This window comes from Schistocerca cancellata, chromosome 4 (genome assembly GCF_023864275.1).
Source record: "Schistocerca cancellata isolate TAMUIC-IGC-003103 chromosome 4, iqSchCanc2.1, whole genome shotgun sequence".
NCBI lineage: Eukaryota > Metazoa > Arthropoda > Insecta > Orthoptera > Acrididae > Schistocerca > Schistocerca cancellata.
This window is the reverse complement of record NC_064629.1, coordinates 253721167-253748035: the sequence shown is the minus strand read 5'-3', so window position 1 is coordinate 253748035 and position 26869 is coordinate 253721167. Positions and strand designations below refer to the sequence as shown.

General features: G+C 44.3%; 1 protein-coding gene across 1 annotated transcript in view; it reads left to right on the top strand.

Moving 5' to 3' along the window:
- Positions 1–2029: 2029 nt before the first annotated feature.
- Positions 2030–26869, top strand: part of LOC126184067 (agrin-like) — a 159346-nt gene continuing 134506 nt past the window's right edge. The window contains exons 1-2 of the mRNA XM_049926428.1: positions 2030–2094; positions 23384–23637. Of these exons, the coding sequence (XP_049782385.1) occupies positions 2030–2094; positions 23384–23637 (319 nt within the window). The remainder of the gene's footprint in view (positions 2095–23383; positions 23638–26869) is intronic.

Here is a 26869-nt window from a genome sequence, read left to right as displayed (position 1 = left end):
AAAGAACTGGAACAGGAATGGGCTGGAGTGAGGGTCACTGAAGTACAACAAGTCATGAAAAGGATTAATGGTGTAATCCAGATGTCAGTATCTTTTAATCTAACTTTCTATTTACAAAACCTGCAGGAATACATTGTAGCTGGCTTTCTCCTTCCTAAAATTAGACCCTTTGCACCTAAACCAATGCTCTGCTTTGGTCACACCACCATCGGTTGCAATGTTCAGAGCTATGTATAGAAGATGCGGCTCCATGGCCTATGAACCCATTATTCAATGTAGCCCACCTAAAGCGCCCTGGAAAGCATTCAGTTTCAGTAAGAAGCTACATACTGTGGTTAATACCGTATTTATTGTTCTAAAACGTGCAGAAGGTTCATTGGAAAATTTGTCACCTTCCTATCTGTATACAGCTCTAGAGGGACTTGTAGGATACCTCATATCTACACTCCTGGAAATGGAAAAAAGAACACATTCACACCGGTGTGTCAGACCCACCATACTTGCTCCGGACACTGCGAGAGGGCTGTACAAGCAATGATCACACGCACGGCACAGCGGACACACCAGGAACCGCGGTGTTGGCCGTCGAATGGCGCTAGCTGCGCAGCATTTGTGCACCGCCGCCGTCAGTGTCAGCCAGTTTGCCGTGGCATACGGAGCTCCATCGCAGTCTTTAACACTGGTAGCATGCCGCGACAGCGTGGACGTGAACCGTATGTGCAGTTGCGGACTTTGAGCGAGGGCGTATAGTGGGCATGCGGGAGGCCGGGTGGACGTACCGCCGAATTGCTCAACACGTAGGGCGTGAGGTCTCCACAGTACATCGAAGTTGTCGCCAGTGGTCGGCGGAAGGTGCACGTGCCCGTCGACCTGGGACCGGACCGCAGCGACGCACGGATGCACGCCAAGACCGTAGGATCCTACGCAGTGCCGTAGGGGACCGCACCGCCACTTCCCAGCAAATTAGGGACACTGTTGCTCCTGGGGTATCGGCGAGGACCATTCGCAACCGTCTCCATGAAGCTGGGCTACGGTCCCGCACACCGTTAGGCCGTCTTCCGCTCACGCCCCAACATCGTGCAGCCCGCCTCCAGTGGTGTCGCGACAGGCGTGAATGGAGGGACGAATGGAGACGTGTCGTCTTCAGCGATGAGAGTCGCTTCTGCCTTGGTGCCAATGATGGTCGTATGCGTGTTTGGCGCCGTGCAGGTGAGCGCCACAATCAGGACTGCATACGACCGAGGCACACAGGGCCAACACCCGGCATCATGGTGTGGGGAGCGATCTCCTACACTGGCCGTACACCACTGGTGATCGTCGAGGGGACACTGAATAGTGCACGGTACATCCAAACCGTCATCGAACCCATCGTTGTACCATTCCTAGACCGGCAAGGTAACTTGCTGTTCCAACAGGACAATGCACGTCCGCATGTATCCCGTGCCGCCCAACGTGATCTAGAAGGTGTAAGTCAACTACCCTGGCCAGCAAGATCTCCGGATCTGTCCCCCATTGAGCATGTTTGGGACTGGATGAAGCGTCGTCTCACGCGGTCTGCACGTCCAGCACGAACGCTGGTCCAACTGAGGCGCCAGGTGGAAATGGCATGGCAAGCCGTTCCACAGGACTACATCCAGCATCTCTACGATCGTCTCCACGGGAGAATAGCAGCCTGCATTGCTGCGAAAGGTGGATATACACTGTACTAGTGCCGACATTGTGCATGCTCTGTTGCCTGTGTCTATGTGCCTGTGGTTCTGTCAGTGTGATCATGTGATGTATCTGACCCCAGGAATGTGTCAATAAAGTTTCCCCTTCCTGGGACAATGAATTCACGGTGTTCTTATTTCAATTTCCAGGAGTGTATAAGGAGGCTTCATAATGGTTCACTCCTGATGGAGAAGCTATAGGCCAACCAAGTAAGCAAGTTACTGAATCCTACATGACTTGGAGGATATTCTATCAACAGTGAATCCACAATGGACTCAATTACTGTAAAGGATCTGTGACATACTGGGACATTATGAACATGGATACCAAAGAACTGGAACAGGAATGGGATGGAGTGAGGGTCACTAATGGTGTAATCCAGAAGTCAGTATCTTTTAATCTAACTTTCTATTTACCAAACCTGCAGGAATACATTGTAGCTGGCTTTCTCCGTCCTAAAATTAGGCCCTTTGCACCTCAACCAATGCTCTGCTTTGGTCACACCACCATCGGTTGCAATGTTCAGAGCTATGTATGGAAGATGCGGCTCCATGGCCTATGAACCCATTATTCAATGTATTGCCCCGCATTGTGTGTCAGTTGCTCCCAACCACATTTCGTCTGGAGCAAAGTGTGTCCTGTATTTGGAGAAGAGACGAACATGAAGAGGATTAAAAAGACACAACAGCTCTCATACTCCGATCCACAAAACGAAACAAAAAAGTTTAAGGACATGCATCTGGCTACTTTCATGAATTCGTTTGCCTCAGTGTTGAAGGAGGCTGTGCAGAAAGCTAGTTTTGTCAACTGGTCTTTGAAGACTGTTCAGGGCACCTCCACTTGCTCCTGTAAACGTAGCTCTAATGTTGTTTCATTAGTCTAACAACCCAGCCTACCCATCACAGCAGTAATGGTGACTTCAGAGCCTAGTGTCAGATAGGAAATGGACCCCCACAGCAGACACGAGACCACGCAAATTATTTCTGTTAAAAAATGCTTGTCAGCGTCCCCAAAATCCAAGCTGGAAACAAAAATCGTCAACACAATACTTCCAGATCCGAAGCCATCACACCACGCCATCTTCATTCTGTCTGATGTATCTGTAGGGTCATGGCGAGTCCATCTAACTCCCTACCTCTCTTCTGATGCAATCTCCCCACAACAGGAGAACGACAAGGGGAAAGACAGAGGAAAACTTCGCCGTTAAAATGGCTTCGACGCTGCAGTGGAACGCGAATGGTTTCAGGACATATGTACAGGAACTATAGCTATTAACTCAAGGGCCAATGTTCCTCTGTCTTCAAGAGGCACATTTTAAGTGCTCTGACGCTCCTGGCTACGTTCACAGCAAGAAGGACGACCTTCGTGGAGAGAGAGCTAGAGGAGTAGTAAGTTTCGTGAATAGCGCGTACTACCACTCGCTTGTGTCTCTCACATGTACTGATACGGGCTGTTTGCAGCCAGCAAGATGTCGCTGTATCAGAACATGTGCGTCATTAGTTGACAGCATGTTCACTTTACCTGCCCCACATGAGCTGCTGGACGAAGAGGCTCTCTGTGATCAGTGACATTGCCATCCGTGTGTAGAATGGGGATGGCGCGCGATCTATCTGAGTCTGACCGATAGCAGACTGTGACGGCCTGGAAGCTTGGCACGAGCATTTCGGAAACGGCACGACATGCAGGCTGTTCGAGGAGTGTTGTGGTGAGGTAAAATTACATCCAGACATCTAGTAGAATGTGCTTACTCTTTGTAGAGGTGGTGCGGCATTGCAGAGGTGCGGACTCTATTACTGAGACAAGAGCACCACCGTGAAGTGACAGGGCTGCAGCACGGCTTCAGTGGCTGACCGCAACTAACGGACAAAACGTCATTGTGCGTTATGATTGTACCACGGCTGAAGAAACTTGGGATTGTACTGCCGTCTATTACAATCTTCAGGTGGCATTACCAAACGAAACTGCGTAATGTCGATGACTAACAAATTCCGGGATTATGCCTCCAAAGGATCAGACCTTGATATTGCTGCTGCTGTTACCAACATTCAGACTATGTGAAGTTAGACGAGTTCAATGATGTTTCGATAATTAACACACAGATGGTTCACGTTGGCATCTACTAACAGTACTATTGGGAATTATTATTTCGAAACTGTATACACTTATTATATTTTAATGTTTTTACATGAATTACGTGCTCCTTGTGATATAAAATTCTGAATAAACAGGACACAAGTAACATTAGCTATTAAAAAGTAAATAAATTTCACTGAAACCTGTAAACAAGAGTAAACATGTGAGCCGGGATGGGGGGTTACTTAGTTTAAAATGCATAGAAAACTTTAATTATTCATGTTTACAGCAAATTTAGCTATTTTTATGCACAACTGACACATTTGTTTGAAGAAATACATCTCTGAGCCATCAGCTTTACAAACACACCTTTATTTGCAGTATGTCTGCATACAAGTTAACTAACTCAAGCTAGTTCCAGTTAAGTGGTATGCAAATATACCGAAGATAACTAGTTCATGATACTGTGTTACTGGTGTCTTTTATTAATTTTTATCCCAGTTGTATACTACGGTTACGTCGACAGAGCCTACTGTTAAAGAATCATTTTGTATATCAACACATAGTGATTTTATAATGTCCCTGTGATAAAACAACATCAGGTTGTCTTCGTATTTTAATAATTTAGTAATGCCAATTTTCTAAATGGTACTTAGATATCTTTTGGTATGGATGATTTACTTTTTACTCTACTATCAACAAATGTGATTGCGGTTTTTTTCTGCCGTGTGGCAGCCCTATAGGTCAACTCTGAGGGGCAGCAAATGCTATAAAAATTTACTCTAGAGGGGAAGAACAATAATTAACATATTTGAAATCTTACCCACTTGTAACCCTTTAGTTTTATTGCTGTGATACGTTTCCTACGGTGGGATTGTGAAAATTAACCTTAAGAACGACAGAATATTGGCATTAATGTGGACACGCAGTTACACACCACCTCATTTCGGCATACAAGTTCGATAGTTGGTGGTTGTACTTTTGTAGTTTGCTTTTAGTTTTCTTGGTATCTCTTGAAATAATTCTTGCCTGCTCTAACGCACAAACATACTTTGCACACGGAACACACTGACACAGTTCGGATCAGAGTTTTCTTGAACTGCAAACTGCACATGTTCTATTGGAGAACCGCTGTATTTAAATGTTCTTGAGCATAATGAACGCATTTGTTACACACCAATCTACAAAGTGAAAGAACAATCTCATCCATCATTTCTCGCTTTTTCTGTCTGTGGTACAATCTGACTGTAGTCGATTAAAATCATCGACACAGTTCATACAATAATTGTAGTCTTTCAACGCAAGAGGGTGGGTGATACTGGTTATAGTTCCGTCTTTGATCCTGCAACTTATTGTGGACAGATGAGATGGTGTATGACACGCGGAAAGCATGCTGACTGCCTTCCATGATTGCTAATTCTGTAATCGAATTCACCCCTCTCCCGTTCTTTTTCCTCCTTGACTTTTGGAATTGTTTCCTTCTATGACTTATTGTTCCACAAGCGTGCAGACCAGTGGACCTTAGGTTCTTGAGCACATAACATGATGTAAAATAATTCTCCATAAGAATTATATGATTCTTTCCATGGTTAACTTCAGGACCATTTTCTATACTAACCCTACTGGAGACTGTAAAACGTTCCCAGTGTAAATACAGATTTAAAGTTGTATGACGATTCATCACATAACATTCACACTTTGTATCATCTCACTGTAGTTTAGTAATGTGTGAGAGATGATGATGATGATGATGATGATGTTTCTTTTGTGGGGCGCTCAACTGCGTGGTTATCAGCGCCCGTACAATTTCCCAATCTGTGCTCAGTCCAATTTCGCCACTATCCTGGATGATGATGAAATGATGAGGACAACACAAACACCCAGTCATCTCGAGGCAGGTGAAAATCCCTGACCCCGCCGGGAATCGAACCCGGGACCCCGCGCTCGGGAAGCGAGAACGCTACCGCGAGACCACGAGCGGCGGACGTGTGAGAGATGATCTGCCTTTACGTTTAACCATTGCTTCATCAGTAGCGAGTTTCTGATGTGGTGTATGGCAGTCTTGGAATTTCCTGTTCAAGGGATCTAGCCGACGAGTGCAGTTTGTATACTTTGTCAGAATGCTGACTGTTTCCGTCAGGAGCTACAGAATTATAACTGAGGTGCAAGTTACGCAGTGAGCAACTGAATCCTTTTACTGGCACTACCTTAGATATATAACTTTCAACAAGGTCTGGATAAGTGCTGCAGTAATCTCTGTAGCTAGAGTTTTTTAGAGATTCTCATGTAAAGAATTATTCCGATAAACGAGTTTATTTCATGTTCGTTGGTGGGTTCGAAACATTTGCCTGTCTGTGTTGCATACAAATTGGTCTGAAGCACTATGTGGTTTATAAATGCTTCATCAAAACATTCGCAAAATAAGTCAACTGGTTTTAGGTTCAGTTTGTTCTTTATTTCTGTAATCACGCCACGTGTTCCAATAAATAATGGCGCTTGGCCAACTCTTGTTTCTTGGTCCCAGTTCATTGTAATTATTTATTGATCAGTGAGTGGCACCGCATTGTTTTCACATGTCTCATCACCTTCACTGTTATCTTCAGAATCACTGCTACTCGACACGCGACTGTAAACAAAATTAGAAGCTGCACAGTCTGTTGTGAATATCGGGTCATTGTCATCACTTCAACACTCTTTTTTTGGAAAGGCATACTCAATAGAAAAGGAAATTTACAGGACGGAGAGGAAGGATGGCGGATTACGCCACTAACCCAATAGATATCCTTCTGTAATGTACAGAATACTCTATTCGAAAAAAAAGTAATATTACTTGTAGATTTATGCAAGGTCAACAAAAAAATGGTTCAAATGGATCTGAGCACTATGGGACTTAACATCTGAGGTCATCAGTCCCCTAGAACTTAGAACTACTTAAACCTAACTAACCTAAGGACATCACACACATCCATGCCCGAGGCAGGATTCGAATCTGCGACCGTAGCAGTCGCGCGGTTCCGGTCTGAAACGCCTAGAACCGCTCGTCCACGGCGGTCGGCCAAGGTCAACAAATAAATGTAAAGAATTTATTACCAAAATTAACAGTATAAAGAAGAGCTACACAGAGAAATGAATGACACTTTCACGAACAACACCTGCAATGTATGAAATACCAGCACGTGTCGTAAATACGTGGGACAAGTACTGCACTGTGATTCTCCTGCCATCTCGTGAAATTTAGTTGAGAGAACTACCGCCCCTGAGTGGTAAACTGAGAAAAATACCGTCGTTTGCTACAGTGATCACTGCCCTTTCAAAGTGTCTGTATATATGTTAGGTTAGAGTTTGGCGCCCTTCAAACAATTGATACCAGCTCCATTGACATTATTCACATAATGTAGTCTAAACATATCCAATAATCTTGTCGTCATGCGATACTTATGATTAGATGTAATGCCACTGTTGACTTCCATAAATACATCGATGTTTTGGGTGCTGTATGTGTTAACGAAGATATTCATGTCTGCCATCCTTGACTAGAACGTGCGACGTATAGTCTTTCAACTGCAGATTACTGATGTTTTCCGTAACCTTTGACAATACTGTCTTCGATATTCAACTAGGAATATACACTTTTTTGAATCTGAAATAATCGGTCGTAACAGATAAGTACTACGTTTAATATAGTACAGTATTTGTACCACACAAAATAATTTTACTTCGTTTGAGTTTGTGGAGCAATATGATTGGAGTTGATTTAAGGTTAATGTATTAGTGACTCGTCATTCTACAGCTTTGTAACTATTTTCTATCTGACTTCTTCACACACTTGCTTCTTTTGTCTGTGTATACTACATACGTTTCTACTGCTTCCATATCTTACAGTGCTCGTGTGAAGATGGTTATGTAACTGAAACTGGTAGGGAATAAATGTGTATTTGTACAGTTGATGGCTCAGAGAGGCATTTCTTCTAATATATGACAGTTGTAAACTGTTATCTTATAAAATTTCTGACACATATGCATTCAAGGAAACAAAAGAAAAAATCGAAGTAGGAATTAAAATCCATGGAGAAGAAATAAAAACTTTCACGTTCGCCGATGACATTGTAATTCTGTCGGAAACAGCAAAGGACTTGGAAGAGCAGCTGAACGGAAAGGACAGTGTCTTGAAAGGATGATATATGATGAACATCAACAAAAGCAAAACGAGGGTAATGGAATGTAGTAGAATGAAATCGGATGATGCTGCGGGAATTAAATTAGGGAATGAGACGCTTAACGTAGTAAATGATTTTGCTATTTGGGGAGCAAAATAATTGATGATGGTCGAAGCAGAGAGGATATAAAATGTAGACTGGCAATGGTAAGGAAAGTGTTTCTGAAGAAGAGAAATTTGTTAACATCGAGTATAGATTTAAGTGTGAGGAAGTCGTTTCTGAAAGTATTTGTATGGAGTGTAGCCATGTACGGAAGTGAAACGTGGACGATAAATAGTTTGAAGAAGAAGAGAATAGAAGCTTTCGAAATATGGTGCTACAGAAGAATGCTGAAGATTAGATTGATAGATCTCATAACTAATGAGGTGTTGAATAGAATTGGAGGGAAGAGAAATTCGTGGCACAACTTGACTAGAAGAAGGGATCGGTTGGTAGGGCATATTCCGAGGCATCAAGGGATCACAAATTTAGCGTTGGAAGGCAGCGTGGAGGGTAAAAATCGTAGAGGGAGACCAAGAGATCAATACACTGAACAGATTCAGAAGGATGTAGGTTACAGTAGGTACTGGAAGATGAAGAAGCTTGCACAGGATAGAGTAGCATGGAGAGCTGCATTAAACCAGTCTCTGGACTGAAGACCACAACAACAACAACAAAACATGTATTCAGTTTTATTTTTATATTTTCCACAAACCACCTATTTACAAACAATGCACTTGCAAGTAGTTTAATTACATTGGCAGGATTTAAGAACTTACTTTTACGGCATTTCAACGTTATTTCTTCTTCTTTGTCGTATGGATTCCTTTCATAATCGTCTGTGGTACTACGAAATTAAAGACTCTTCACATATTCAGTGTGTAGTTCCTCTGCAAGTTGCCGAACAAAAATATTCTTTTGATATTCTTCCCAGTAACAGCCCTGAATACCCCATATGCATTTATTCCTGCTAGGTCAAGAGTAATGTAGAATATGTGTACTCGCCATCTTCTTCAGGAGGCTGTAAGTGAATACATCCTGGTCATTTAATCTAACATTTGTCTTCTTGTAATATCTTACAGTGTCTCGAGTTTCTCCTCATTTTTATTTGTAGTAACATTAAGTTGAAGGGAATTCATTACTAGCATATTCATTACTTTCCTTGCATGATGGACCATCAAGGAAATATCATAGCTTAAAATATTTTTCAAAGACACAGAGGCCATCAAGGATTTCAGAGCATGTGGTATTCCTCTTATTGCTTTATTTACTGTTCCTACGATGGAAGTTGGATTTTCTTTAAGTTTCTTGACAATTTTGAGGGAAATGACGTAATTATCTGTATTGTGTTTCTGCATTTGAATAGAAATGGTTCAGTAAGATGCATTATTACATACTCAGAAACCCTTTCATCAATACCCTCACGAAGCTAAGGGAAACCATTGAGGATGTACTTGCTGTCTACACCTGTAGCTAACCAGTTTTTTTGTCCATACTTGTCAGGCATTGAAGCCATGAACTGTGTGTAGAGACACCTAGATTTACACGGAAAGGTTTGCTCATGCATCATTAAGTAAGATACGGATTTGTAACACATGGTGCAATTTTCTATGAATTTGTTCCAGACAGCAGAGGTCAATGCATATCTATTACTCTGTAGGTGTACAGAGTGTGTAGGCTGCTCGTCTAAACTAGGGAATCCCGTAATTTCACACAATATTTTTCTATTCATCATTTCCACACAGAACAGTAGGCCTCAGGAATCTGGCCATAAGCTATGGAGGCCTGTACTTCAATAACCACTCTCGTCATGAACATAAGTAATTCCAGCGAACGCTTTCTACTTCTTCCGCGGTCATTGACCAACTGTCGTTTCCAAGCACTCCTCTTCTGAATTATCAGAGAAAAGTTCATCATCTTGCGGGCTTTCAAAAAAAAAAGTATTTAATGGTGGCCCTCAACTACGTACCTGTGGACTCAGAGTTGAAATATTAGAAGTTTTGGCTGGTTTCGTTGTCTAGGAGCTGGGATACGTAGTTGCCACATTACATTCCAATAACTGCTGAGGCTACACTATACAATATGAACACACACATGAATGGAATGGTAGAAACAGTCTGAAAAGCTTGTAAGTATACTATACCGTACAAACCGTCTTAATGGTGTATAACTGAGAGTACCTCTGGTTCTGTCGTAATTTTTCTCTTTGCCTTTTTCATTTGAGAACAGTGCATGGGAAGAACGACTGTTGAAAAACCTCCGTATGAGCAACAGCTTTTCTGATATTCTTCTCCTGGTGGTTTCGCGAGATGTATGAGGCATGAATTCTATCAGTACGAACGCTCTTGAAATCTTAATGATAAACCTGTCCATCATGCACGACGCCTGTCTTATAGCGACTGCTACTGGAATTCATAAAGCGCGCCCGTGGAAAACCGTGTAGGTCTACTTTGTACACTCTCATCTCCTGTATTAATACTGCATGGGAGTTTTTCTTCCTTTCCATTTTCAATCCCATTTCCGGCCAACACTTACCGAGTTCAAAAACCCAAATCACACCTTTTGTTCCTCTTCTACTGCCCATTGTCCCATTGTGCCCCATACTTTTTTGGTCATTCTGCCAATACTCAGTGAAATCCAGAAAGTCCTGCCCTTATCAGTCTGATTTCTTCTGATATTATCCTCATTACCGGATACAGTTCTTCCCTAGATCGTCTCACCTACTTTTCACCACCTCTTTAAGGGACCTCTGTCTTCCCCTAGTCTTCTCACCCATTTTTCACCATCTCCTTACAGGCTCAGTGTCTCCCCCACAGTTTTCGTTGCTTTTTCTCCTGCTGTACTATCTCGTAGTAGTACTGTCGTCTCAGTCGTAAATCGAAAATCATTTCTTACCCTTACCTTATAGCGTTGGGTCTTTGCATACTATGATTTGTTTTTAATTGTATACTTTATACAGTCATGGACTGTGTGGCTGGTCCCGGCGGAGGTTCGAGTCCTCCCTCAGGCATGGGTGTGTGTATTTGTCCTTAGGATAATTTAGGTTAAGTAGTGTGTAAGCTTAGGGACTGATGACCTTACCAGTTCAGTCCCATAAGATTTCACACACATTTTTTGTATACTTTACTGGTCCTACTGAAAGCTGAACTAATCGTCTTCTTTACCAGCTGTATCACCTCATGAGTTTCTTCTTGTTATATGATTTCCCATAAACACGTGCACTCCAATGCTTATCTAAGTATGAGCTTTGTGTCCTCTTTGGCAAAAATCTTGTTCCATGGACTTACGATAATTGCCGTTAATAGCACTAACGCTCATACTTCTCTTCAGGCTGAAGTTTGCATGCAGTGCTGCTGGGCTCCGTCTTCCGGCAGTGTTACTTTTTGTGCTAACAGTGATACTTGCTATTCTTAGCTATTCCTACAGAGACGGCAACCGTGCCACATACCGTCTGCAAGTCTACGTAGGCGTTTGCTCTTCGTATTGCACATTAAGGTAGTAACTATCCACTGGGAACCACGGGAATCCCATACCAAAACATTCGGGAAATATCCATGAACAACTTCCTAAATTTTGTCGGTCGCTTTCAGGTTCACTCTGTGTGTCTTTTTTTAGACTATCTTCAAGTGTACAATGCTGTCACACTTTGTTTATTCATTTTTATTTTTATTCGAGGAGTTCTCATAACATATTTTGCAAATATGGACAACCGTGAGCTGCATTATGAAATGACGACTATGAAAATTTCTGACGGACGGAGATCCAAACGCAAACTTCCCGCATATCGCCAGCATTCTGTACCTTCCGGCCGCTCTGCCGATCCATCTAGCCAACCGAGGAGCTGTTGTCAGTTCTTCTCTTCCCAACCAATCAAAATCAAGGGGCCCTAGATCCCCCATGCCAAGCAGTACCGAAAAGTCTGTCTGACGTACGTAGTGCTGCTCAAATTTCGCTGATCATGTGTTGCAATGCATGCATAATAACGATAGGTTATTTGACTGTGTCCTGGAAATTGTAATAAATGCCGCAGTATGTCATTTTATTCTCATTCATATTGACATCTTGTTTTGTATTTTACATTTCGGAATATGAGTTAGGAATGGTGTATAGTACCACATTTTACAAATAAATCTATAAAAACACCCGAAAAATTGTTTAAGAGCGTGTCAAAGAATAAGAAGACGCATAGAATGTGTCCATAACTCGCTCTTAGAGATCTAAATGATGAAGTAGCCTAATTTGCCACGTGATACATCAACTACTCTGGTCTTAAAAACCAAATTTAAGAAATGCCGTTCAGCTAGCGTATGGTGAGTGCAGCTACTGTGGTTCATCGAAGTTTATAACATACATCTGATGAATCAAAATAATTCATATAGGGTGGTATAGTCGAAAAGTACTATGGTGGGAATCTTTCATCTCTGTGTACTGCCTCTAAGGATTGGATAGCAGACAAGTACTTGTGACAAGCAAAAATATAAAGATAGCTGTGCTCTTAGAGTCCTGTATAATCATCCACTCGTAAGTCGCTACGTATTCGGAAAAAAATGGTGAATTATTTGTGACGAGAAAAAATATAGATGTCACTTTTGGTTGTTTCAAGCACAGCAATTTCATCTTTCATTTTTCAGACATAATGAAGTCACGTGATCGAAGACACTCATTACAAGGAAAGCGCGCACTTACATGTAAAAGCCAACGAATATTGCAGAAAAAATACTTAACTTTCACTAACAAAGTCTTAGAATGTGTTACGAAAACAAAGAGGAAAAAAAATACCCAACCGGAACCTACGACCTCCAGCACTCCAGCCCGTAACCAGCTTCATATACCGGTGTATAGGAACCTTCCTGCCGCCCAAAGGGAAGGGTGAGGGCAAAGTGGGCAAAGCTCGCAACCCGAGGCCTGGCCACCGTGTCTTGTTCTCACCCTCCAGGTTCGGCAAGTGAAAAAGATGATCTTACAGAGAAGGAGATATGAGATGATATATATACGTGCGTATGATAAACTCCTTCACTCAAAAATATTTCTGTTCCTCATAACTCCTCTGTATTACTACAAATGAGTCACAGACCTCATTTGTACTAAGATTGCAGTATACGCGTGGTGCCTATTTGCTTCCACCGTTCTGAGTGGAATGCATAAGTTCTAATAAATGTTGCCGGCCGGTGTGGCCAAGAAGTTCTAGGCGCTTCAGTCCGGAACCGCGCTGCTGCTACGGTCGCAGGTTCGAATCCTTCCTTGGGCATGGATGTGTGTGATGTCCTTAGGTTAGTTACGTTTAAATAGTTCTAAGTCTATGGGACTGATGACCTCATATGATAAGTCCCATAGTGCTTACAGCCATTTGAACCATGTAATAAACGTTCACCAACCAGCAGTCTTCCACAGTTGTTGTTCCTTGCGCAGAAGACGACACGTAGGTCGTCAATCTGTTATCTTGAGGCTGTAAGAAACTCTTAGCGAGGAACTGTTGAACCATTTCGCCCGCCATCGAGGTTTGACGCGATCCGAAGGTCACAGAAGTACTTCGTCTGCTTTTTCGTTTAACAGTTGTTTATTATTCTGCTGGTTATTAATACTGGTGAAATAATGGAATGATAGCACGCTACTGAGAGAAGCTTCAAATTTGAAATGAAATTAAACACGCTGTTTAATTTTGCTAATATTAATAACATCCTGGTGCGCAACTTCCGAATGTAGCAGCCAATCGCGGAGAAGGACCGCAATTTAGGACCTCTTTCTCACGATACCTGTACCGAACAAACCATCTGTCATCGTTACCTCACATGAAATTACGTCATCTTGCCACTTCTGCCTTCTCAAATACTCTAAGAAGAGCTTTTTGAAGCCAAATATGATGACTGCAAAGCCAGAAATATTACACAGGAACCAAGGAAAGCGTAGAAAACGTGGAATAGAAGTGCAATGAACATTTAATTTACTTATTTTTTATTTTTCCACGCAACAGTAATGCCATAGCATAGAATTGCAGGAAACCAGCGTCTGCAGGAGCAGCGCAGCAAGACGTCTGACTGATTGAGACTATCGACGTACCGTCTTTCCGAAAAGAACTTTCCGATGACCAGAGAATATATCGGTCTTAAGTCTGGAAGAGGTGGGGATCAACTCTTCATGACAGGAACACGCCTAGCTCCCCGCGTGGGCTAAGGAAGACACTGCAAAGGAATTTGGAGAAAAATTATCTTATTTTGGATTCCGGACAACTGCGCGGTGGCATTCATTAAGAAATTTCCAAAATTCAAGGATACTTTTATCGTCATAAAAAAAGTAATGAGCTGCGTGTCCACATATGCACTTCACGGGGATCGTCTTCGATGGGGAAAGTACCTCGCGTCCGGAAAGAGGAGCAGTCGGGTAGGTATTTGTACGGGTAATCATGGTGAACAACTGTCACACAAGTAACCAGACATCTCTTGCAGATCTGCACACCAAACGATGCTCGTCTGTGTGCAAATCGTCACAGGCGACACACAATGGAGTGTCACTGGACGTCAGTGTCAAGGTATGCAGCGCACACCGATCGCCAAATGGCACGCCAGTCGACGTGGGGACGATTCCCCTTAAGCGCATTCGGTGACTTATGCTGCTAAGGAAAGCCATAGACCACCTTCGTGGATGTCAATTGCGCTGGCATTATCGACGAAAAGTGGTGTAAGTAAACGGACTACGGCGGGACGTACGAAAGTGGGATGGATGATGGGAGAGAGTGTGGTACAAGAGCCTCCAGCAATAGGCTGGCCAGGCACGTAGGACAACAGGGTCACAACGCCATGTGGGAGACAATGAAAAGGGCTATCGCTCTGTCACGCACGTGATACAGACCTAAACCACCTCTGCACCACGGGAGAGTGAGGATCTCGTATTTTATCTTGAACAGCAAACCGAGGCCAACTAAAGAACTCAATACTGATAGCATGTGGCGGGTTACGGATGGTGGAATAGGAACTGCCTGTGCCACGTGGGGGATACGCGACGCCCTATATCGATTTACATTTTGTGTCCGTCACAGAAGATCGAGTGCTCGTAAACGGCGATCTAAGATCCAGCTCGTAGTTGGGAAAGCAACCGCCGGCAGTTGAGGGCAATCGTGCGCCGCAGATCACTAGCGAAATCAAGTCCTAAACATCGGATAGTGTTATCTACACGCAAATGAGTAGCGCTGTCCCCAGGAAGCTCGGCACCTATATCTGTGACGCTCGATTTGAGGACGTTAAGGCAGCTACCGGAAGTTTCGCCGTTGGTGGTAACCCATCCCAGTAACTCCCTGACGCCAGCACCGCTACGAAGAACGATGGCGAGACCGTCTGCATAAGCAGTGCAGCTGAATACATGGTCACAAAGACATCACAGAGAGGTGCTGTCGGAGGCCGCAGAGCAAAGGTTCTATGGAAAAAGCATACAGCAATACAGAGAGCGGGTAGCCTTGCTGCACTGATAGACAGATCGAGATGGGAGGAGTGAGACAGCCATTGTATGTGACACAAGACGTAGCTCCACGAAGGAGACGCATTACGACGTCGATGGTAGTATCAGGCTATCCCATATTGCAGAGCACCCCCTCCAGGTAGTCGCGATCGACCCGATCGAACGCCTGGCTGAAGTTACGAGCTGCCAAAATACCAGGCGTAAGACGAGGGTGAGCAAGAGCGATGATGTCCCCATAGCGACAAAGGGCAGTTCGAATGTTATTGGCACCTCCAATAGAAGTTTTATCGGAGGAACCCACGTACCGAGCCGTCCGTTTGAAATGGCTCTGAGCACTATGGGACTCAACTGCTGTGGTCATCAGTCCCCTAGAACTTAGAACTACTTAAACCTACCTAACCTAAGGACATCACACATCCATGCCCGAGGCAGGATTCGAACCTGCGACCGTAGCAGCAGCGCGGCTCCGGACTGGAGCGCCTAGAACCGCACGGCCACCGCGGCCGGCCCGTCCGTTTGAGCAGCACAGCCAACAGCTGGATAAAGACCTTTTTATAGCTGTCGAGTAACGTCAAGAAGCGGTAATCGCGCATGCGTGAGGTACCCCACGGCATTTGATTGGGAACGAGGAAACCATCTTCTTCTGGAATCGGTGTGATAGGTGACATACGACGCTGGCAAATATCCGTCCACACTGACGCCAGAAGGGGATGCAATATCCGATAAAACTCCAGTGGGAGGCCAACAGGGCCAGGCGACTTTTTGGTGGAACCCTCCTAGATAGCCTTTTGGATTTCGTCCTCTGTGACGTTTACAAGCAGATCCATTGGAACCGAGCAAAGGAGGGTCTGGAGACCGCCGTAATATTGACAGGGTGGCGACGTTGTTCGGAGTACACCATAATATAATGTGCATAGAGGGCAGACAGACCCTATACCCCGTTTGGTATGAAAACAGCGCCCATCGTCGGTCGTAATATCGTTCATCGAAATCCTGCGACGGTGGCGTCGTTCCGCTATGACATGAAACACAGTTGGACGCACCTGCACTAAGCCATCGTGTGTGCTCGCCCTGACCATAGTTCCTTCGAGGTGGGAGGTGAGAGAGGGATGTGAGCTGTGCCTTAGCACGATTCAACATCACCTGACGCTCTGGCGATTGCGGCATCCTAGTACATTCCCAAAGAATGGTGGAGTAGAATTCCTGAGTTCGTCGCCGCCCCACTGCAACCTCGCTTCCGTAATAAATCAAGACTTTGTGGAGGGCAGGCTGTGCATGGAGCACACACCACGATAGGGCAGACTGATAGGCATCACAGCGTTTACGACAAGCTGTCCACGTCATCTTCATGAGCTGCCAGCAGTCGGATTCTGTTTCCCTGGTCCCCGGCCGCGCCACACCCTTTGCCGGCAGAGATTGAAAGCGCTGATAGATGCGTCATGGTCAGAGAACACAACGGGCCAGAGTTCGACAGCCTGCACTCCACTGACAACATCGCGGGATGTGTAAACACGATCGAGTAGGATGGAAGAATGGCTTGTGAAATGCATAAACCTCGGCCGATCGTCATGAACATGTTGTCAAGAATCCACAAGGCTGAGGTACTGTAGAACTGTCGATAGCGCCACGCACAGAGAGTGACGTGGTAGTTGGTCTTTGGGTGCCTGGGTGCACATGAAAACCCCTCCCATGATCAATGCATCCTGCCGACTCAGCAAGAGAGGCGTGACCCTCTGACGAGAAGGTGAAACATTCATGGCGGCGACATGAACCAGATGGCGCATAGACAATGACGATCCTGACGCCACTAAACGTGAGAGTCATACCTGTTGCATCAGGCATATAGGCAACTGCACCAGCGGGGATACCATCATGTAAGAGGATCGCCACCTCATTACCGGTAGGGTAAGCATGAGAAACATCTGCTGTAAAACCATGGGGAGCACAGAAAGTTGCAACGTGCACCTCCTGAAGGACAGCAACGTCAAACCCTACAGCATAAAACATGTCATGGTGTAAAGAGAGTTAGTGATGTACGCGAACTTGATTGACATTTATCATGGCTATGCGATAAGTCTGGAAAGCTGCAATCGCCAGGAAGACAGATGATTCAAACATGGGGGTATTACACGGAACTTCCTGTTAGGCCTACATGGAAGAGCACATTACTGTGATGAGGAGGGAGCCGACCCCACCAAGGGGGCTGCGTCGCTTTATACACCTCCAGAATGTCCACCCTGAACATCGAAGTCAGTCGGCCAGGAGACAGATGTCTCACCAGGCTGGTTCAGTGGAACACTATCAGAGGTGCGCCGACAGGTAGCGTCAGACAAAGAAGGGGAGGCAATCACATGAGATGCAGGTGGGGGAAGGTTGGTGTCCGGAGGTGGACGCTGACTGGTGATGGGGGTGGGGAAGGACGATTCGTCGTCAGGTGTCAGGGAGTCAGAGGACAGAGCACCATCAGTAACAGGGTCGTCATCCAGTGCACACATGCGATGGAGGCAGTAATCAGAAATGGTACGGCGTGGTCTCTTCCGTTTCCCCAGCGACTGTTGCATCCTAACATGCTGTTCCGTGTTAGATGGCGGGCGGGCTATTGTCCGAAATGTGGCCAGGTGGCAGAAAAGTGGAGGTCGGTACAGCTCCATGATCAACAACCATGGGGTCGGGACAGAGAGCTTGTGCCTGCTGACGGGCATCGTTCATTTGTATTGCCTCCAGCAGGAGTGCAGGATAGACAGGCATTCTGGAGAGGAGTCGATGCTGGTACCGACTGGTTCAGGGGGGGGGGGGGGGGGGAGGGGGCAGGCGCAGCAGGCAGTTTCGCCGCAGATGCTTAAGATAGAGGTAACGCAGTGAGCATTGCAGGAACAGCGACGGGTCTGACTTGTGTCTGAACCATTCTACGTCGGAGACATTCAGAACGGACATGGCTTTCCTGGTGACGACCTGAACAGGTGCGCCGCTGCCCTTCGTACATGACGACAGCCTTTGTGCCGCCAATAACCAAGTAGGAAGGCACGTGTTTCCGTAGTTAAATTTTTATCAGTCGAACACTATTGAGGACACAGTATGTTTCGAACGTCTTCGACGTTTCAGCGAAATGACGCCGACTTTGCCATAAGGTTTAAAGGCGGCTACCATAACGTCTGACGCTACCTCAAACGGGAGTTAAAAAACCCACAATGCTCGGAGGCCAAAACCACCATGATCAAGCACGACAGTCCCTGTGTATCTGTCAGAGTACTGGAACTTGAGAGCGTTAGCGTAGCGCCACATGACGTCGGGGACAGCTCGTCATCCGCAAGCTTTATGTACACAGTACATCTTGTGGTGGGAGACGCATATCATCCCGTGTAAAACGTTTTAATTCGTACCCCTTTGGTCGTTCGTGATCCAAAGGAAAATTTAATTTAATTGTGGCTTGGCGGTAAGTAAACGCTATGACGCTGGATGAAGTCGGACTCTGAGACAAGCCGCTACGCGGAAGTAAACAAACGCGCTTCCTCGCAAGCAGAACAACAGGCGAGACGCAAACAAGGCGTGTGCACCTTACCACTGCCGAAGGCAGACAGAGCACCATTGATGAAGACAACTAATACCCACTGATGGATCTGCTCCTGCTGATTTTAATGGAGAGGGATGCAGGATGACTTCGTTGCCAAAGTATGCGGGCTTGATGCATGAAATTTTGTGACGTTTCGACTATCAGGCAACATAAAATTCCTTTCTGTCATTATTTAAAAGTTATAATCACATTTCGATAACTAATAACTAGACCATTTAGGGGTAAAAAGTACCCAAAGTCATTAGTAATTTCAGATAATACTCATGTAGTATACGTAAGCAGAGCCGACGTATTGAAAATTTAATGATTTTTCAATTCCTAAAAAAATTAAATATAACATGGATTATGTGAGGAGAGTGACCGAAAATGTTTTTTGATGCTATAATCGTTCACAGTAACAATAATACAAACCATAATTCTAGCAAGTCGCTTTCCACTCAGATGCATTTTGGGGACTCTTCGTCGCGCGAGATTAGCCTAGCGGTCTAGGCGCTGCAGTCATGGACTGTGCGGCTGGTCCCGGCGGAGTTTCGAGTCCTCCCTCTGGCATGTGTGTGTGTGTCTGTTGTTAGGATAATTTATATTAAGCAGTGTGTAAGCTTAGGGACTGATGGCCTTAGCAATTAAGTCCCATGAGATTTCACACACATTTGAACATTTTTGGGGACTCTTCAGTAAAGCATAATCACTAAATCCGAAACTAAAACAGTTCAATATTTCTGACATAACAAATTGTAACAAAACACACAAAAGCGAACGAGAAGCCATACTGAAACCTAACTATCTCCTGTTACGGTTGTCGGAAAATCGGTGGGCGGAACGATCGGTAATAGGTCTCAGGAGCTTACAGAATAGCAGCTTCCACTAACGAACCGAAAATGACGTAAATAGCGACGCTAACCTGTCACACAGGTCGATATGAACGATACACAATAGTGCACCAGCTGTCGTCTTACCATTGGCCTATCTGAGCAGGACTCACAGCTTGGCCAAAACTTCCATATGTCGTCAACCATGTGTCTACAACCTGCAGTCGTACATCTAATTATGTATATTTACGTACAGGAAAGACATTTTAAATGAAAGTAGCTTGTCCGGTTTCGGCTTATAAATACAATATTGCACTGGCTGTGTATTCAGAAGTACGATGCAAAGCTCCTTCTGACATGCAAAACGTCTCAAAATAATATGTGACAGTTTTCCAGGAGTGTAATGGAAGTTTCACCCTCTAACCTAGGTTGCTACAGCGCTGCCACATTGGATGCGGGCATTCCTGGACACCCATGAGCTTGCTCGCGGACAGCTGCTGCTTTTATAGGCTAGCCGCCAGACGACACTATTAAACGTGTTTTGTGCATGTTCTAACCAGTTGGCCACCCTTGCCTGAGGGCCCCATGCCGGTGTAGGTGGTCGCGTATGCAACGGACCGTGTGGACGATAGCCGGACGCCAACTGTTTGCCCACCCTTGTCCGCTAGTACCCGTAGGTTACCAACGGCTTGAGGGTTGGCACGCGAGTTGAAACAGCCTACTCGAACCTGTGACCAGGTGATACGAAACGCAGACTTTCGCGACACAGATAAGTAATTGTAGGTTAAAGTTTATACATCAAAAAATTGTTGTGTGAAACCCGTCCAAACTGTAAGTAAAAGTTAACGAAAAAGTCAGAAAAAACTATTCACTATAGATGACCTTAATATGAAATTCGAAATGGATGTAGGACGTAATTAAACATTATATTACAGCAAAGAAAGCATTTTGGGGTTAATATTTAATTGTTCGGCGTGTAAGAAGCCTACACAGACTACCTACATCTACATCTAAATCACACTCGGCAAGCCACTTAACAGTATGTGGCAGAGGGTACTTCTGGTACACTAACTGATCTCCCATTCCGTTTCACTGTTGAATAGCGTGTGTGAAACAAGATTGTCGGTAAGCCTTAACTCTCGATTTTTCTCGTCGAGGCTACATCGTAAGTAGTATGCGTGGGGAATAATTATGTTTTCGACTCTTCTCGGAAACTGCTCACTCAAAACTTCAGTAGTGTACCTCTCCACGATGCGCAACGCCTCTCTTCTAACGTCTGCCATTATGGTTTGTTGGGCATCTCAGTAACGCTCTTGTACCAATTAAATGAACACGTGTCGAAACGCATCGCTCTTCGTTGGATATTCTCTAACTCTTCTATCAGTCCTACATGGTAAGGATCATAGAGTGATAAACCATACTTTGAATCTCTTGAACTAGGGGCTTGTAAACCACTTGTTTCGTTGATGAGCTACATTTCCTCAAGAGTCTTTCTCTGAACCACGACCCGTGATCTGCTTTTCCTACAATTTATTTTATGTGGTCATTCCGCTTTAGGTCGCTCTGGATTGTTGGTCCTAGATATTTTATCGTCGATAAACTTCGGTAATCTGACGGGAACCGGTGTTACCACTGCGGTAAGGCCGTTGGCTAATCCTCTGTAGGCCATTGTCGAAATCGACACTGGCTTGTGGCGTTGCTACTTTCTTATAGAGACCAGCTTCATCTGCGAACAGTCTTAAAGAGCTTCGAACACTTCCTATTGGATCATTTATATGCAGTCTGAACAGTAATGGTCCTTTCACACTTCCTTGTGGGTATTCGGGAAGTGATCTTTACATCTATCGATTTTGTTCTGTCAAAGGCGACGTGTTGAGTTCTGTGTGCAAGGAAGTCTTGTTAAGCCTCAAATCTGGTCCAGTGTTAGGTACGCTCGTATTATTGTCTCTAAACGGCAGTGCGAGACGGTTTCAAATGCCTTCCTGAAGTCAAGTAACACGGCGTTAACCCAAGCTCCCTTGTCTACGCCGCTATGGATCCCGTGGAGAAACAGAGTGAACTGAAAACTTCGTGACAGATCAAATCATTGTGCCGGACCGAGACTCGAACTCGAGACCCTTTCCTTTCGCTGGAAAGTGCTCTACCAACTTTTTTTATTTTTTTACCAACTGAGCTACCCATGCACGTCTCAAACGCCGTCTTCGCAGCTTTACTTCCGCCAGTACCTCGTCTCCTACTTTCCAAACTCCACAGATGCTCTCCTGCGAAACTTGCAGAACAGGAGTGTTAGTTCTGCAAGTTCACAGTTGAAGTTGGGAAGTAGGAGACGAGGTACTGGCGGAAGTTAAGCTGTGAGCACGGGTTTGAGCCGTGCTTGGGTAGCTCAGTTAGCCGGCACGGTAACTCAGCGTGTTCGGTCAGAGGGTTAGCTGCTCTCTGTAATAAAAAAACTAAGTTAATGGATCAACAACGAACTGAAACGGGTGTCTTGCGACGTCCGCTCGGAGCAGATGAAAGGAACGAAAATGAACAAAATAAGATTTTAAAAAAAGTTGGTAGAGCGAGGCAAAGGACCCGAGTTCATGTCTCGGTCCGGCGCACTGTTTTAATCTGCCAGGAAGTTTCATATCAGCGCACACTCCACTGCAGAGTGAAAATCTCTTTCTAGAGTGAACTTACTTTCGCAAGACTTCTGATTGTGGAATCCATGTTGATTCGTATCGATGAGATTTTCGTTCTCCAAAGACGTCATAATTCTTTAGCATAAAACATAATCCATAATTCTACAGCTGATTGACATCATCGATATAATCTTAGATTTATGTGCATGTCTTCTACGACCCCTCTAGAAAACGGCATTGACCTGCTCTTTTCCACAGTCACAAGGTACATTGCGTTGTTACAGTGACCTACGATAAACGATAGACGGAAGGGGACCAAGTTCGTTCGCATTACCTTTGCAGAATCTTATAGGGAGCTCATCCGGTCCTGGTGACTTTCCACCGCTAAGCGATTGTACTTGATTTATTATTCCGCTATCTGTTATCTCAATATGTGACACATTGCACAGTTGGTACGATGATTGAAAGGAGTGACTGTGCTATGGTATTCCGCCTGAAAACAGTTTCGCGAGTCCAAGTTCAATATTTCGGCCCTCTCTCTGATATCTTCCGTTTCGGTGTTATTATGCTCACTGAATGAATGAGTAGAGGATTTCGAACTACTTACTAATTTTAAATGAGACCAAAACCAAAACCTCTCAGGATTTTTACTCAGATTGGTTCCCAAAATTTGACTTTCACAGTCATTAAACACTTTCGTCATTGCTTTCCTTACACTCATTTTCTCTTGTTTCAGCTTTCGTTTGTCAGCTAGATGTCGACTTCTTTTGAATCACGATGAAGCTCTCTTAGTTTACCTTTCAGTTTCTAAAACGAGTACCAAAACGCGGTGGGTCTATCCCATCTCTTATGACCTTGCGCTAAACTGACTTGTCTTGATTACGTTGTGGAATGGTTCCTTTGCACCTTCTTCCGTCTTACTTCATAGTTAACAAAATTTGTGTCACCCGCTAGGGCAGACTGTGAGCAGCTGTCGTGTTCCGCAGCGGTGGACCCTTGCCTGCGGCTGGAGTGCGGGCCATGGGCGCAGTGCCAGATGGCGTCGGGGGTGGTGTCGTGCGTGTGCCTGCCCTGCCCGGCTCACCACGACGCTCGCGGCCCCGTCTGCGGCTCGGACGGCCGCGACTACGACTCCGAGTGCCAGCTGCGCGCCGCCGCCTGCCGCCAAGGCCTCGACGACCTCTATCTGCGACACCGCGGCAGCTGTGGTCAGTAGCCTCATTCAGTTTGCCTGCACTACTATCCAAAGTTTGTTTTCTGAATTGGAAAGGAAACTTTACTACATTACGCATTTTTTGTTCGTATTTTACGATTAGAAGTGGTTACTAACAGAATGATACTTTTAAAACAGTAGTTTGTAACATTACTATGTTTGCTGCTGGTAGTCATTATTTCCCTTTACTTACGTCTGCATCTACATCCACACTACACGATTACGCTGTAACTCACAATTAAGTGTCTGACAGAGGGTTCATCGAACCACCTCCAAGCTATATCGGGTGATCAAAAAGTCAGTATAAATTTGAAAACTGAATAACTCACGGAATAATGTAGATAAAGAGGTACAAATTGACACACATACTTGGAATGACATGGGGTTTTATTAGAACCAAAAAAGTACAAAAGTTCAAAAAATGTCCGGCAGATGGCGACTCATCTGATCAGAATAACAATAATTAGCGTAACAAAGTAAGATAAAGCAAAGATGATGTTCTTTACAGGAAATACTCAATATGTCCACCATCATTCCTCAACAATAGCTGTAGTCGAGGAATAATGTTGTGAACACCACTGTAAAGCATGTCCGGAGTTATGGTGAGACAATGGCGTCGGACGTTGTCTTTCAGCATCCCCCAGAGATGTCGGTCTATCACGATACACTTGCGATTGCAGGTGACCCCAAAGCCAATAATCGCACGGACTGAGGACTGGGGACCTGGGAGGCCAAGCATGACGAAAGTGGCGGCTGAGTACACGATCATCACCAAACGACGCGCGCAAGAGATCTTCACTCGTCTAGCAGTATGGGGTGGAGCGCCATCCTGAACAAACATAGTACGTTCCAGCGGGTGTTTATCAGCCAGGCTGGGGATGATGCGATTCGGTAACATATCGGCGTATCTCTCACCCGTCATGTTAGCAGTTCTGCTGTCCAGCGCCATCTGTCGGACATTTTGTGAACTTTGTTTTTTCTTTTGTTCTAATAAAACCCCATGTCATTCCAAGCATGTGTGTCAACTTTTACCTCTCTATCTACATTATTCCGTGGTTTATTAAGTTTTCAGATTTATACTGACTTTTTGATCACCTGGTATTTCTACCGTTCCGCTCTCGAACAACGCGCGGGAAGAATAAACACCTAAATCTTTCTATGCGAGCTCTGATTTCTTTAATTTTATTATCACGGTCGTTCCACCCTATGAAATGGGCGCCAAAAAGATATTTTCACACTCTAAGGAGAAAGTTGGAGACCAAAATTTTACGAGAACATTCTGTCGCAACGATAAACGTCTTTGTTTTAGTGACTTCCACCCCAATTCGTGTAACATGTCCGGGGGGGAGGGGGGGGGGGGAGAGGCGGGGGCCGGGGGCACACTCCCTATTTCACGACAATACTAGCTGCCCTTCCTTGAATTTTTTCGATGTTCTCCGTTCATCTTGTACAATGCGGATCCAACACCGCGCAGCAATACTGTACAAGAGTACGAACAAGCGTTGTGTACGTAGGCTCTTTAGTAGACTTGTTGCGTTTTTTCAGTGTTCTCTCAACAAATCGTAGCCTTTGGTTTGCTTTACCTACAACATTATCTACGTGAACCTTCAAACTTAAGTTATGGTTCAAATGGCTCTGAGCACTATGGGACTTAACATCTATGGTCATCAGTCCCCTAGAACGTAGAACTACTTAAACCTAACTAACCTGAGGACATCACACAACACCCAAAACGTAAGTTATAAGTAACTGTAGTCCTTTAATGTCAAGTTTAATTTACAGCCTTTATATTTGTGTGATTTACCGCGTAACCGAAATTTATTGGGTCCGTTTTGGTACTCATTTGGATGACTTCACACTTTCCATTAGTTAGAGTCGATTGCCACATTTCGCACCATACAGATATCTGGTGCAAATCGTTTCCAAATTTGTTTTGATCATCCGATGACTTTATAAAACGGTAAATGAGAGGACCATCTCCAAATAATCTAGGTGCGCTACTGAGATTGTCTCCTAAATTGTTTATGTAGATGAGGAGCAACAGCAGACCTATAACCCTTCCTTAAAGAACGCCGGATGATATTTAGTTTTAATCGATGCAATTCTGTCATTTACAGCGATCTGTGACCTTTCCAACAGGAAATCACAAGTCGAGTAGCACATTTGAGACGATTATCCATAGGCTCGCAATTTTATTGGAAGTCGCTTGTGAGATGCGGCGTCAGTGGCCTTTTGGAAACCTAAAAATATGCAATCAATATTAATTTCAATACGTTTTGGAAAGTAATTTTCATTATCGAGTTGGATTTTAGTCTATTACGACTTTTTTAGGCGTGATGTTTGCTATGTGTGAGCTGCTGCTTTTTAAAGTGCCTTTACCGTAATTCAAAGATGCGCAACGGTGTAATTACGGTTGCATTTTTCCGTGTAGATAATGGCGAATTAAGAAATAGCTTTTACTTAGTATTTTTTGCTGTTGTTTTATTAGGAAACTTCAGGTAATGTGTTGTCCATAATTTTCAAAAGAATAAGTGAACGGAATATTTCTTTAAATAGCTAAATGCAAGAAACGTTATTCTTTCTTCAGAATTTATTCAATTATTTCTCTGTGTTACAGAAAGAATTATAATATTTTAAACAGAACGTATCTTGTTTCTATCACATATCTGACGTATTTATATTAACTGCGTACAAATCAATTTCAACCATATTTCTATCAGTTTTACTTTGGGAGGAACAAACGTTCCAAATTGGCTGTGTTCAGATGGGTGTTCAGGTAGCGGAATGTTCATGTAAGTGAGATGTTCAAATCAGTTTCCATATTCCTGTATGTACTATTCAGTAGGCCTTCTGTACCTGTGACCCAGAAATAAAGTTGTTCTCACAGAGCGACATGCTTCCTCGATACCTCCGCGATGGGGATTTTTGGTCCTGTGACATAAATAGAGACATTTTTATTCGATGTCAGTACCCGTGGCTGACTGATCTTTGTTTATTTTTGCATACCGAACAACCTTGTATAAGGTAGAATAAGAATACCACCATGTAACCGAAAATGACTTTGAACAGCACATTGTGGAAAGCTGTTGCTCCCTGTCACTAGCAGTTTTCCACTTATCTGCAGGTGAAAATGCATTAAGAAAAATGTACACTCATTTGAAAAAAATCTCTTAAATTAACATACAGCTACCAGAACATCCATCTAAACTGAGCGAACTACACTGAAG